Below are 13,464 nucleotides of genomic sequence, written 5' to 3'. Positions count from 1 at the left end.
TTCTATTTTAAAATATAATACGCATAAGTAAAATTCTACTACAACCTAAAGTACAAAAATAATCCTGATATAAGAAAATTATAAAAAAAATGATATGTACTACAATTTTTTATATGATATAACCTATATTTTCTATTTTTCTAATAATAAATTATCGTATTAACTAATATAAACTTACTCTTGCATTATTTTTTGTTCGCTGTGCTTGTTTATTTTTTCCCATAATAATTAGTACAAGAACAGTAAAAAATAGAGACTTTTCACATAAATTTCACTTGATTACTTTTTCACCACTCAGTGATCTGGCATAAACTAATGTCACAGATGATCCTTACAGAGGCGAAACTCTGGCGTTTCTGCGGTTCCAACTTTCAGTGCGCATGTGTGGCTATAGTATACAGAGGCCACTGATATACAGGGTGTCACAAAAATGTCGCAGTTCCTTAAAAGGGGTGATTCAGGGGGTGACTTGAAATAACTTTTTCCTTAGCGAAAATGTAAGATGAGGCTTCGTTAACGAGTTATTAATGAAAAACACCGGCCAATGAGAGCACGAGTTTGCCGTCCGAGCGACTGCGGTAGCGTTGGGTACGCGCTGAGCGCTACGGTTGTACTCCGAACAAGAAAGTCGGCATGCGTCGAAGGAAATAGCATTAGTATGAAAATATTTGCATAACGTATAAACGAAAAAGCAATGCAACAAAAGAAATGAACGGAGAATTGGAGAATTAACGTTGAAGATAGAAACGTTGAAAGTAGTCTGCGTTAGATTTAAAAAATAATAATCATTAATGAATTAAATGCAATTCATCTGTAGTTTGTAAATTCGTGTCACTGGGTCACTGTACCGATCACTGTACTGGGTCACTGGATTTTATGTAATTATTCACTTCAAGTGATAAACAAAAAAAGGACTCGGTATTATTTATTATGTCGCTTTCAGATTTCATACTAATGCTATTTTCTTCGATGTATGACGACTTTCTTGTTCGGAGTACAACCGTAGCATCTAGCGCGCGTACCCAACGTTACCGCGGTCGCTCGGGCGGCAAACTCGCGCTCTCATTGGCCGGTGTTTTTCGTTAATAACTCGTTAACGAAGCCTCATCTTACATTTTCGCTAAGGAAAAAGTTGTTTCAAATCACTCCCTGAATCACCCCTTTTAAGGAACTGCGACATTTTTGTTACACCCTGTATATACTATGGATACCAGATGCCGAGAAACAGATTGATGTGGCTTTACATGCCAGCGCCGCCAAGTTAGACACTGGTGTGTCTAACTGACAGACAGTCTAAAATTAGCTGAGACTGCTTATACTGCTGAAGCAATTTTGTCGTACTGCCAACACGGATGTGGCGACACTGACACATTCTACAGCCGAAACGCGCCAAGATTCAAAACACAAAATTCACTACGGTAACCTCATCTAAAACCCAAGAAGTATGAAGCAACTTTACTCCTTAGCATTCCAAATATTGGCACTGGTGGTCCTGCAACTTGGATAAATTGGCTACTATTTAATTTATTGTTTTTATTTATTAAATACGAAGAAGCAAATTGTTTTTTAACACAATTCATTCTGCCATCTGTCGTTAATCTGTAAACGCGTGTCTCTTGTGTTCACTGTGATTATTATAAAAGTTTGTAAATACAGAAATGTAAACGATATAAGAATTAAAAGATTATTATAGCACCAACAAGATAATAATAGACCTAACATTCAATGGAGTTTTGTGTCTCAGGTCAAACTACTTTACCGATGCATAGTTTGCGGACTGCATTAGGCGACCTCTACTCACGAATAACGTTCACCTGGAGAACTACTCCAACCTGTGGCGAAATATCGAATAGTGTGTGTGCTTACGTATGTGTGATTTCTCAGAATAGAGTCAAATTTGACAGTTCATTCAATATACAAAAACATGAAGAACATGTAGAAAAGGAGCTTTGGCCACCCACGCTTTAGCTCACGTACTATGTGTTATGAATTAAAACATTGTACAAAATGTTATTTTGCATAATTATACATATGGTCACGTCGTTACTTTTGTCTCCACATTATATATAAATATAAATAATATGTATTCAGGGTGTCCCAGAGGACACTGTACAGCGCGTTAATTCCTAAAATATTAGAGATAAAAAAAAATTGTTCATACAGGATTGCATGGTTCGAAGGAACCAATTTATTAGCGAAAGCGAATTTTTTATAACATTATTGTTACATGAGATATGATGGTCAAGTTTGGTTTTTTAAATGGAATTGTATATTTTTTTACAGATGAGCTGATAATGTGTTTCAAGGCGAATCCAACGACGTCTAATTTATATACTTTTTTAATTAATTTTCGAGATATTGCGCTTACAAATTTCCTTAGTATCGGTTTCGAGGAGTAATGCCTAACACGCGCTATCGCAAGGGAACAATAGACCGCCCGCAGTACCTGCTGGTCAGAAAGGTTCTCTTCCGACGAAAATCACTAAATTTGTAGGCGCAATATCTCGAAAATTAATGAAAAAAAGTATATAAATTAGACGTCACTGAATTCGTCTTGAAACACACTATCGACTGATCTGTAAAAAAGTATATAGTTCCATTTAAAAAACCAAACTTGACCATCATATCTCATGTAACAATAATATTATAAAAAATTCGCCTTCGCTAATAAATTGGCTCCTTCGAACCATGCAATCCTGTATAAACAATTTTTTTTTATCTTCAATACTTTAGGAAATAACGCACTGTACAGTGTTCGCTGGGACATCCTGTATACGAAAGTATAATATGTTCTTTTACATAAAAATAATAAACTAACTAATTAAGAAGACCATGAAAAACAAATTCCAACTTAAATAATTAAATATGTTAGCGTTAACGTATTTTAAGAGAGAGTTTGGGACGGTTAGACGAACGAGAACATGTCTTTGAGGGATTTATGATAGGGTAATAGGGTCTTAGTCTGCCTGTGACTGATTGAAGGTGCATGAGATTAAACAGTCCCGTTGAAGACTGATAGCTGATGGCTACGTTTGGCCTTCCACCTATCGGGTGTTGTGAGATTATTTGGAAGAAGGGCGAGTGTTTAAAGAAGGCAAGCGGCCCCACACCATAATGCTAAATAATGGGAATATTGTTCCTAAAGGATCTGGCCACGGAGAGGGGAAGGCTATGCCTTTTGGTAACAGGATTGTGATGAATCCCACGGCACTTACCCCAGAACCGTCGTCCGAGGAACACATTTCTTATTCTTCGTATTTTTCTGACAAATAAATTTCAATACAATTTCTTACAAATTTATCCAAATAAATTGAATCAAAGAACCATATCTAAATTTTAAAATTGTTTATTATTATAAACAATAAACTAACGGAGTTTTTCCAGTTCTATTTAAAAGATCAAAGCGTTATTTATAACAAATCATCTTGCGATTAAATAATTTAAACGTTACTACGTCAAAAAATATAGAATGTCGTTTCAAACATATCAGTGACCTTGAAATCTCGTAAAAAAAATGACTGGGAAAAATTATTTCCATTGTTAAATTACATTGTGTAATAATAAACGGGACAAGTATGTAGGTGCTCTCATTTAACTTGTTTATATACTATAATTATTATGTTTATTTATTATTACTATTTACATAAGATTATGTTTACAGAAAATAATTAAGGGATTACATTACTTTGAAATTTTATAAAAATTGCAAGTTAAAGTAAGTTATTATACAACTATTACAACATATAACAAATATTGTTTCGTAGTACCATGACATTTTTTAGTTATACATATACATTAATATATATACATTAAGAAGTTTGTATAAATTAATAGTTCAAATCGTTAGAAAATTGTATTGTTAATAGCTTAATACATTAAAAGATTTCAAAATTTAATATCTCAATAGTTGATACGTAGAGTATAGTTATTATTTATGTAAGTAGTATATTTAATTATACTAATGCATAAAATTCAAAATTTTATAATCTCAACAAAGTCTTTACTGCCCTAGCTGTATGTACTTTGCATTTTGCATTGTTTTATTGTATTTTTTTCTTCTGTGTTATTGTGTCAAATATATTTATAATACAATTTTAAAGTTAATACCAGACTGTGAATTTTTATTTGAATTAAAATTTTCAAGAAACTTAATAAAGGAATGGAACTTAAATAACCGTACGTCTTATTTTCTAAATAATCAAAAATTGCGGGCTTAATATAACCTGCCTACTTCATTTTAATTGTAATTCCGAAAACTCGTAGCGTTACAATCTGCTTTGAGACTTCGCCGATAATATTGGCGGAGACAATAAAATGATAATGGGGTGCTAGCACCCCAAAAATCAGGGGCAGAAAAATACATAGAATGTTAGGTCTATTATTATCTAGTCGGTGATTATAGTAAGCCTTGTGAGTATTTACTTCCGAAGACTACCGATAAGGCTTGTGGCATCCTTATCGGAAGAGATCCACATACATAACAAGAAAAGAAGCCACACTGCGGTAGTGATGCTACCGTAAAAGCTGCAAGAGGTTTGCAGTAGTTCTTTCCATGTCGGTAATACAAGATTGCTTTTTTAAATTTTGCCTATACCAAAGGATTTGTCAATTTAACTTTTTAACCCAAGTAAATACTGAAGTAATAAATGCGTCGGTTTGCGTGGTCAATAATCGTTTTAACAATGTAATATGATGGAATAATAATGTAATGACTCACTAGAATACGAATGAGATAATTAAATGTCATATTATTTAATTATGAAGAACAGAAGAATAGGTTATCGAACCTGTTAGTTTCTAGGATGAATTGCTATAACATCAAAAAACTAGTAAACGCTTTGTCTCTCATATACTCTGGCTTATTTATAACAAATCCATCACGTCTAATATCTTCCTTGTAACATGGAAGTTGGGTCTCTTGATACTCCTATATTGAGGGATGGAGACAAACATTTGATTTCTATTTATAGATTGATAAATAAACAAAATCTTACATCAAAGATATTAGAAAACGTAGTTTCTCATAAATTGTGATATTTATTCAAAAATTCACAGACTTCGCTTACAAGCGAAAGACAGGGAGATTGAAAATTTAATATAGCCATTTCGTAACCGCAAAAAATAACCTACGCTGTCACTCCTTAGCCAACTTACGCTTCCTCATAAACGCTACATCCACACTACTATTACTGGATTCAAAAACGTTCCTCATAACAACTCACCTTAAAACAAACAATCTTAAAATTTGTACCAGATTCAATCTACTACTGAATCTCTGATCGTTTTGGAGACAGTGAGAGATTACTACATGTCATATGCTATTTTGAATTTTATACGTATAAATTTTTATATGCATTTTTGTATACGAGTAATACTACAAAGATTGTATTAAATTAGTTTTTGTTTAATTTCAATTACTATTGCTAGTAACAACAATAAACGAATGTACCTAATAACCAAAACAACGCTAACGAATACTCATTATCAAATCAAACAATCAATTTAATCGTTATTACTACCCCTATAACAACGATAATGTGAGCCGCGCCACGCCGGCTTGATTCTATCCTGATTTTGACTTATCCCGCTCGGGATCCAGAAACGTGAATTTTCGATGAGAAGAGAGAATCACCGAGTGACGCCGAGCGAAGCCGAACGCACAGCACACACGGATAGGAGCAGTTGGTTATGTGTGCGTAGAATAGGGGTCGCAAAAGTGGGAGACCGTGGGACGTTGTGGTGAGAGTATCCCGTTTGTCCCACGTTCCACGATTCTGGCATCACTATCACTGTCTTCGAAACGATCGAAGTTCCTATTCACTGAAAATCGAAGCCCCCAACCACGTGCCTGATCATGTCGTCACCTCAGAAACGACAGCCCGTCATCTCACGCTGCATGACTCACGAAGCGTGGCACGCTATACCGAGGCCGCGTTACGAGACACCTTTTCGCATAACGCTACTACTCACAAAAACCCACCCTCTTATCGATTGCAAAAGAATTTTCAATCTTAAACATGTATGACCTGAAGAACAACAGAATTTTGTGACAAATTGTTCTACTATAAACAATTTAATAAGTTACAGTTGTTACATTATACAAACCATCGAGACAGGATTTCAAGTTGATGCCTCGTACATACACTAATTTCAAGAAGACCTTTATCTATTATTCTATATTATTTCCTAAACTGTCTACTATCAGCTTTAATGGTCTCCTTTTTAATTGAATCTCAAGTTTTGTAAGGAGTAGGTCTCAGATGGTAAAATTTAATAACAAATACATTAGAAGAATTTTAGTCTTTCAATGAACACATGTTAGACCTTAGCTTTTTAATATTTTTCAACGATCTCCGTAAAGTTATTACTAATACCAAGTTTCTCCTCTATACGGATGACTTAAAAATCTTTTGCGCTGTTGTAAACGAACATGACACCATTCTGCTAGAGATTATTCTCTTGAACTTGGAAAAATGGAGTCATGAAAACAATTTTAGATTTAATATATCCAAGTGTCTTATGATCCACTATTGCTAGCATTTTTTATTTCATATCATATTTACCTCTTATTTATTTTTTAATGATTACATTCAGATAATAGGTAATTTAGTCTTTTAAATACTTGAATTAATTCATTGTTTCTCCGCTGATCTACATCCGCCGTGTGGTTCATGTAGGTACACGTGCTTGCGCGTGGATGTGAAAAGCGAGCGGGCTGGCTAGGGGAGAGGGAGAAGAGAAGATGGCAGTAGCGTATCGTCCCGCGCTGAAAACGCTGGCTCAGAGTTGCTTCGATGACTTGTGAACCCTTCACACTGGGTTCTTGCTAAATAGCTATCACCAGTTTTCACCCTTTCTATTTTTGTGTATGAACGAGGGCGCGATACCGATTCCACTCGAGTCATTCAATCGATAAGAGAAGAGTCGGGACAAAAGGAGAAAATAAGTCGGGGGTGAACAAGTGGTTCGAATAGAAGGAGTAAAACTTTCTTTTGTACAAATCAAGTTTTGTGTATCTTTATTATAAATAATAATTGCAATCATATCGTGTTTGGTATTATTTTAATCTGGAGAACACAATATTACTTGCGTGAAAATCCTAAAACAAATAAGAAACTTCACTTTTTCACTTGTTAATCCCTATTCGTATCTTTGCCTTTTACGGCCCTATCATTTTTGAGAGTCGAGTTCGGGCCACGGGTGCGAAGGTTTTCATTGTGTGGTTACCTTGTGGCACTCGGCAAATGAAGTAGTGAGATAGTAACAGTTGCCGATCGTGATGACCAAAACAAGCTTCTATCCAGCAATTTTGACAATGTAGCGTAATAGAATAAGAAAGTACTCGAGAAATTATTTAAAGAAAAATTTATATTAAATAAACAATGAAACATCAGTTCATTTACTAGCCGCAGAATTAATTTAGAAAAGAAACATATTCATGTTCAACTAAACAAACGTATAATTAGTTCAAAATAACATGCAGCTAACAACCGTTATCACAATAATCATATCACAGCCACATGAATCACAGAATCAACCGCCGAAAAAAAAGTACAAAATCTTCCGATCGGCATAGAATGCCTATTTTAAAGACATTTTACATTTTTATCTGTATTTACTAACATGGAGTCGATTTCAAGATATTTTTTTCTGATTGTAGTAATCAGAAATTCCTCCCAAACTCCAATTCCAACTGCAATTTCAACTCTGACTTTACAGCGCTGCTTTAGACTTGTTTTCATCACCTGAACGGCTCGGGTGGAAGCAGAAACATATTATTCGTGTCTCATAAGAAGTCTTCTGGAAACCATTTAGATCAATGCTTCCGTAGGGGTTTTCTCCTGAGACTCGAATAGTACTTACACCTGATACAGAAGAAGAGAGGGTGCAAAATTGGACAGAGCTAGCGAAAGCCAAAACTCGAAGAGGTTCGGGCCTCGGGCCATAGGTAGGAGTAGGTAGGAGCAACCTTGAGCTAACGTTTTCAGCGCAGGAAGACGTGCTACCGTCACCTTTTGTTCTCCGCTTCACCCTTGCCAAGGACTTGACCCCTATCAGTTTACTGATTTCATAAGATTGTAGCAATTCACCTACAAATTAATAGGTTATATAACCTATCTTTCTGGTCTTCGCAATTAAATAATATGACAGTTAATCATCTCATTCGTATGCTAGTGTGTCATTACATTATTATTGCATTATATTGCATTGTTCAAACGATTATTAATTACATAAATCGACGCATTCTTGCAATATTTACTTGGATTAAAAGATTAAATTGACAGGTTCTTTGCTCTAGGCAAAATTCAAAACAGTCTTGTATTACCGACACGGAAAAAATTACTGCAGACCTCTTGCGGCTGTTGCGGTAACTTCACTTCGGTTTCTCGCTGCTAGACGCAACAGTTTTAGGGTTTCCTATTAACCTGATCCTGTATGTATGGTCTACTGACAATTCTTCATGGCTTATGGGAAAAGTGGGGAGTGCCAGAAGTGCATACTTCTACAATAAATAGCCAAAAGTAGTATCCGTACACATCCATTGTAAAGAAGCAGAAGCAACGTAAATATACATATACATATAGGTTACAATCGTAATACATCAGTGAGTCAAAACATGTCATTTTATAGTATATTAAATGAGAATTAGAAATATATGTAAAATAGTTTTATGTTTAATTACATTTTTATTACAGGTTAAGAGAATAAATATGAATGTTGGAAACAAAGTGGGTCTAAGATTACTATTATCATATTGTTCCTTTACTTGCATTTACTTTCCTGGTATTTTACTACTACTCAAGTTGAATGACAAATTATACAATGTGGGAAAATACAAATTTATACCAGTATTAATAATACTACTTTTTGCAGAAGTAGTAAAGTTATTATTTCCCATGTTTCATTTTAAATCAGCAATTATACCAAAAACTGAAATTCGAACATCTACGAAAGTTAAAAAGGCATGGTTGAGATATCTAACAGAATTTTTCAAGTTCTTATTAGCAGCTTTATTTTTATCTATTGTATATTATATTGTAATTATATTGTTTGGTGCATCTATATTTACACATCATGAAGAAACTACTATGCTTAGTATCACATTAACGATTCTTACTTTTGTTCCTATAAGTCTACATTTAGGAGTAGGTGGTGCATTGAACATCATAACAGGAACATCTGTGCACAAAGGTAACATTTTAGTAGATGCTATGAAAATTAATATTCAAGCAACCCTTTTGGGGGCTTGGTTAGGAGCTATTGTAATTCCATTAGATTGGGACCGTCCATGGCAAGTTTGGCCAATACCCTGTGTGATAGGTGCTTTCCTTGGGTATATGATTGCACACTTTATTACATTTATGAAAACATTGTCTATACTAAGATTAGGCAAAAAATTACATAGATAAATGCTGACAATTATTGTATTAGTAAATTATAAATTTAATTTTTAATTATGAATTATATTATTTTGATAAATATTATAAGAATTATATTAAGAAATTTTTTTAATTTGTTAATGTTTTACATTAGATTTATTTTAGCGTTTTTTATTCTGCAGTTCCAATCTATCTGAAATATGTTTTGTATTTTAAGTAACGTATAATTAAATATGAATAATGATATGGAATTGAATAATTTATATAATTATAGTGTTTTTCAAATGAGACAGATTTGTAATTGGAAGTTTAAATATAGCTTCCATAAATGGAAGCTATATGAAAAAGAAACTTAAAAGAAAAACATCTATAAATACCAAATATTCTGAGAATTTATATTTGTGAATACAAAAATATACAGGTTGAGGCACTTAAATAACTTGCTCGCTTCTAACAATAGAAAGTAAAATTGTCAGACAAAAATTGTTTGATTTTGAGGGGCACATGATGTAATGTCATTAATTTTATTATAGCTGGAAGCATAGAGGAGATATAAAAGTCAAACTTGTTTTTTTGAATGGAATAATATGATTTTTTATTCATATTTTAATAGTGTTTCGAGGCAAATACAATGACCTATAATACAAAGCCATTCAAGGTTACAACAGATCAACTGTAATAGAAAATTGTTTCAAGGCAATTTTTAAGTCTCTGTATCTATTACCGAGATCGGGACGGAAAAGTTCGTAGACGATCTCACCCACACCAACTATATGACAATAAGTGTAAGAGATTCATATTTCAATTCGGATGGCTATTAGTTTAAATTCATCTATTGATCAAAGTACACGTCTTACGAAATGCGTTACACAAAAGCAGAAAAAATCGATCTGATTTTCATTTATAGCAAATTATGAATCAAATGAATCATTTATATACAGAAAAATTTTCCCATTGTATTCATACTAAAATAAGCGAGATAAATTCAAACTGATTAGTAAGGATAGACAATGCCATGTATGATTTAATGTTTATTTACAACCAGTGATACACTTGAATGATTATAAGAGCGATATCAACAAGGTATCAACAAGTAGAGAAGATATGAAGGAACATATAATAAGAATTGCCTTGAAACAATTTACTATTATAGTTCACCTTGTATAACCCTGAATGACCTTGTATTATAGGTCATTGTATTCGTTTTAAGATGCTCTAAAAAAATAGGTTTGACTCTTATATCTCCTCTATGCCTCTATCTATAACAAAATTATTGATATCACATTATGTGCCTTTGAAAATTAAGCAATTTTTGTCTGATACTTTTTTTTCTATTATTAAAAGTAAGCAAATCATTTAGATGTCCTGTTTTGATGTGCCTGACACTGTATATACTAATACCAATACATCAATTAACAGGCTTGCTTTAAGATATGTAACATAATAACTTATACGAATGTTTTATTGAATGTACTTCCAAAGAAAACTACTTATTTATAATTTTAATATGCCAAATAATATTGGGCAAAGTAGATAGTATATTTCATATTACTTAATAGGTATGTTAAACTTAGTTTTGTATGTGAACATAAAGATGAAGTAATTACTTTTAATACTAAGAATATCGTAGAATTTTCACTGCTTACTTTTTATAAATTAATGTTATACAAGAAAAAGCAATTATACAAAATTATAACAAGAAATGTGGTATAATTCTAAATAATAAATATAAATAAATAATGAATTATCGAATGTAATTGTAATTGGAAAGTACCGAATCTTACATTACGTTACATAGTGTCGCCTGTGCACATTGCTGGAAAGTACCTTTATGTACTTGCAGTTCATTTCGATTTCACATCTTTTTGTGACACAATACCGACTTTTTCATGTACTTGGCGTAATTTTTTTACTATTTTGAAATTTTTTGATAGGATCTCATTTCTTTTTACAAAGATAATTTGCATAGGGAATGACCTCAGATAATTTTTAATATTATACTTTATACAGTAAAATATACAAAATGCTTTTTGCATATTTATCGTGCATAAACATCCGCAGTTAAACAACCACAATTAACACCTTTCGAAGTAAAAGATGCATGCATTTTTAGCATTTCATGGCCAAGCTTGCTTTTCTACTCGTAAATCATCAACGGATACCCACGTTGTGCCCTTACCCCTTAGCATACTCGTGTAATGACCATCGGCAATACTTTCACCATGGTGAAAAATCGCTGCCTTAAGTTTATAACAGTGATTTCCCATTTGTATTTTATTAGTAGGTATTGCTTTGATGTAGAAATTTTCCACTTTTGTTGTTCCACTACTAATGTGATCGAACAAAAGTAATTTTGCAATAAGAATTTATTTGGAAGCAGTTATATTGACTTTTTTCATTATGTTTGTATTTGAACTATCACAATTATTGTAAGGATCTGTCAGATTTATCCATCTTGTGAAATTATGTTTTATTATGTTAGAAACTTCCGAACCTTTCAACGATTCTGGGGTAAGTACCATGTCCCTTGACACAGTCCTCTTGCCAGAGAATCAAAAGACATTCCCTACTCCGTGGCCAGATCCTTCAGGATGATGTCCTTAATATTCTCTAGACTCTGTCTTTCTCTCTAAATGTAAACAATCAATCCATCGACACTCAACTGCTGGGAAACCCAATATGGTCGTCAGCCATCAAGTGCCAGCAAGCCTATTCATGACCTCTGATAGTCGAAATTCCGGTCATAAAATCATTTACTCTGGGACACCTCTGATATCAGTAAAAAAAAATCCTGACGTTAACAATTATGTCTTGAAATTCAAATGATTTTTTTAACATCTTGGGCAGTACAAGGTGTACCACACAATTTATACTGATAGTAGTACTTGTATAATTATATTTGTTGTAATAAACATACATTTGTATCGTAATTTTTCTTCGAATATTTATTATGTCAATATTTGAAATTTCTGTGAAATTTTGAAATCTTGAAATTTTCATTATAGAAGAGAAATTTATCAACTAGTTAATTACAAACTGAAAGCAGTTAAAACAATGAAATGATAATGTTTTAAATGGGAATTATGGCTGCAATTTGTTAGAACGTATTTCGCACAAGCATGGCACAAAGGGCCTAGCCGAATAAGGGGGTCAAAAGTGCCCCCAAACCAAATCCGACTTCCAATGAATCATTCGATAGTTTATTACAAAAAACTAGTTTGTGGCAATTTTCAACCCTGTAACTCAACCTGGGGGGTAGTTATGAGGGTAAATAGAAAATCAAGTTTTTTGGAAATTACTCGCATCTTACTGAATAAAAAATTCGACAAAAAATCAGAGATATATCAGATACCAAGACACATGTTGTGGAATTTTTTGAGATTTTTAAAACGGTAACTGAAGCCGTGAAAAATAAAAAACGCAAAAAAACGCCAAAAAACGCGAATTTCGCATTGAAGCAATCGCAGAACTACAATCATATTTTTACAGTAAATACATAATGTTGTTACTAGTATCCCTGATTTTTTTCAGATTTTTCGGTTTGGTGCGCCATTGTCAAAAAAATCAAAAACCGATATTTTCGTCGTTTCTTTCGCGTCAGAGTAACATGTACGTTGACTAACCCAGACCAATCCTTACCCCTTCCTGATGGAAGAAGCCCACCACCTTCCCGTGGTTTCCATCGAACAATAATACTTTTTTCTACAAATGAGTAGCGAACAATCAAACAGGTACTTAAATATGTGATTATTAAAAAAAAAGTATTATTGACTGAGAGTGGGATAGTAGATATAGAGTGGAATGATCCTTATAGCTTCTTCCGTTAGATACTGAAGCTGTGGTAAACACCTACAACATATATATAATAAGAAAAGCGGAATCGTGAAAAACACTCCAAAATTATTTTTATAGGCATTTCAGATTAAAATATTTTGAAATGTTCTCAAAAAACATTTAAAAGTAAATGTTGATCATCATTACATAGTTAGAAACTAAAAAAAAAAATATAATAATGAACATAAAAAATTATGAGTCCAAGAAGGACTCGAACCTGCAGGTAAAAAACATGCAGCGGTCCGGCAAG

The 13,464-nt window shown here is 33.1% G+C and overlaps 2 protein-coding genes and 1 long non-coding RNA gene across 3 annotated transcripts in view; 1 reads left to right on the top strand and 2 right to left on the bottom strand.

Moving 5' to 3' along the window:
• Positions 1-312, bottom strand: part of Ltn1 (E3 ubiquitin-protein ligase listerin) — a 38,674-nt gene extending 38,362 nt beyond the window's left edge. The window contains exon 1 of the mRNA XM_076390178.1: positions 179-312. Within this exon, the coding sequence (XP_076246293.1) occupies positions 179-223 (45 nt within the window). The 5' untranslated portion in view covers positions 224-312. The remainder of the gene's footprint in view (positions 1-178) is intronic.
• A 6,684-nt stretch (positions 313-6,996) lies between these two features.
• On the bottom strand, positions 6,997-8,367 carry LOC143186499 (uncharacterized). The gene is made up of 3 exons (XR_013003056.1): positions 8,187-8,367; positions 7,864-8,090; positions 6,997-7,800 (listed from the first exon to the last, which is right to left on the bottom strand). It is a non-coding gene; the product is annotated as an uncharacterized LOC143186499 (long non-coding RNA).
• Positions 8,364-9,458, top strand: Pig-f (phosphatidylinositol glycan anchor biosynthesis class F). The gene is made up of 2 exons (XM_076390176.1): positions 8,364-8,605; positions 8,697-9,458. Exon 2 carries the CDS (start codon positions 8,712-8,714, stop codon positions 9,408-9,410), a length of 699 nt encoding a protein of 232 aa, XP_076246291.1. The 5' UTR covers positions 8,364-8,605; positions 8,697-8,711; the 3' UTR covers positions 9,411-9,458.
• Positions 9,459-13,464: the final 4,006 nt, after the last annotated feature.

The sequence above is a fragment of the Calliopsis andreniformis genome, unplaced genomic scaffold (genome assembly GCF_051401765.1).
Source record: "Calliopsis andreniformis isolate RMS-2024a unplaced genomic scaffold, iyCalAndr_principal scaffold0001, whole genome shotgun sequence".
NCBI lineage: Eukaryota > Metazoa > Arthropoda > Insecta > Hymenoptera > Andrenidae > Calliopsis > Calliopsis andreniformis.
The sequence above is the reverse complement of the archived record's forward strand: the minus strand, read 5'-3'. Positions and strand labels throughout refer to the sequence as shown.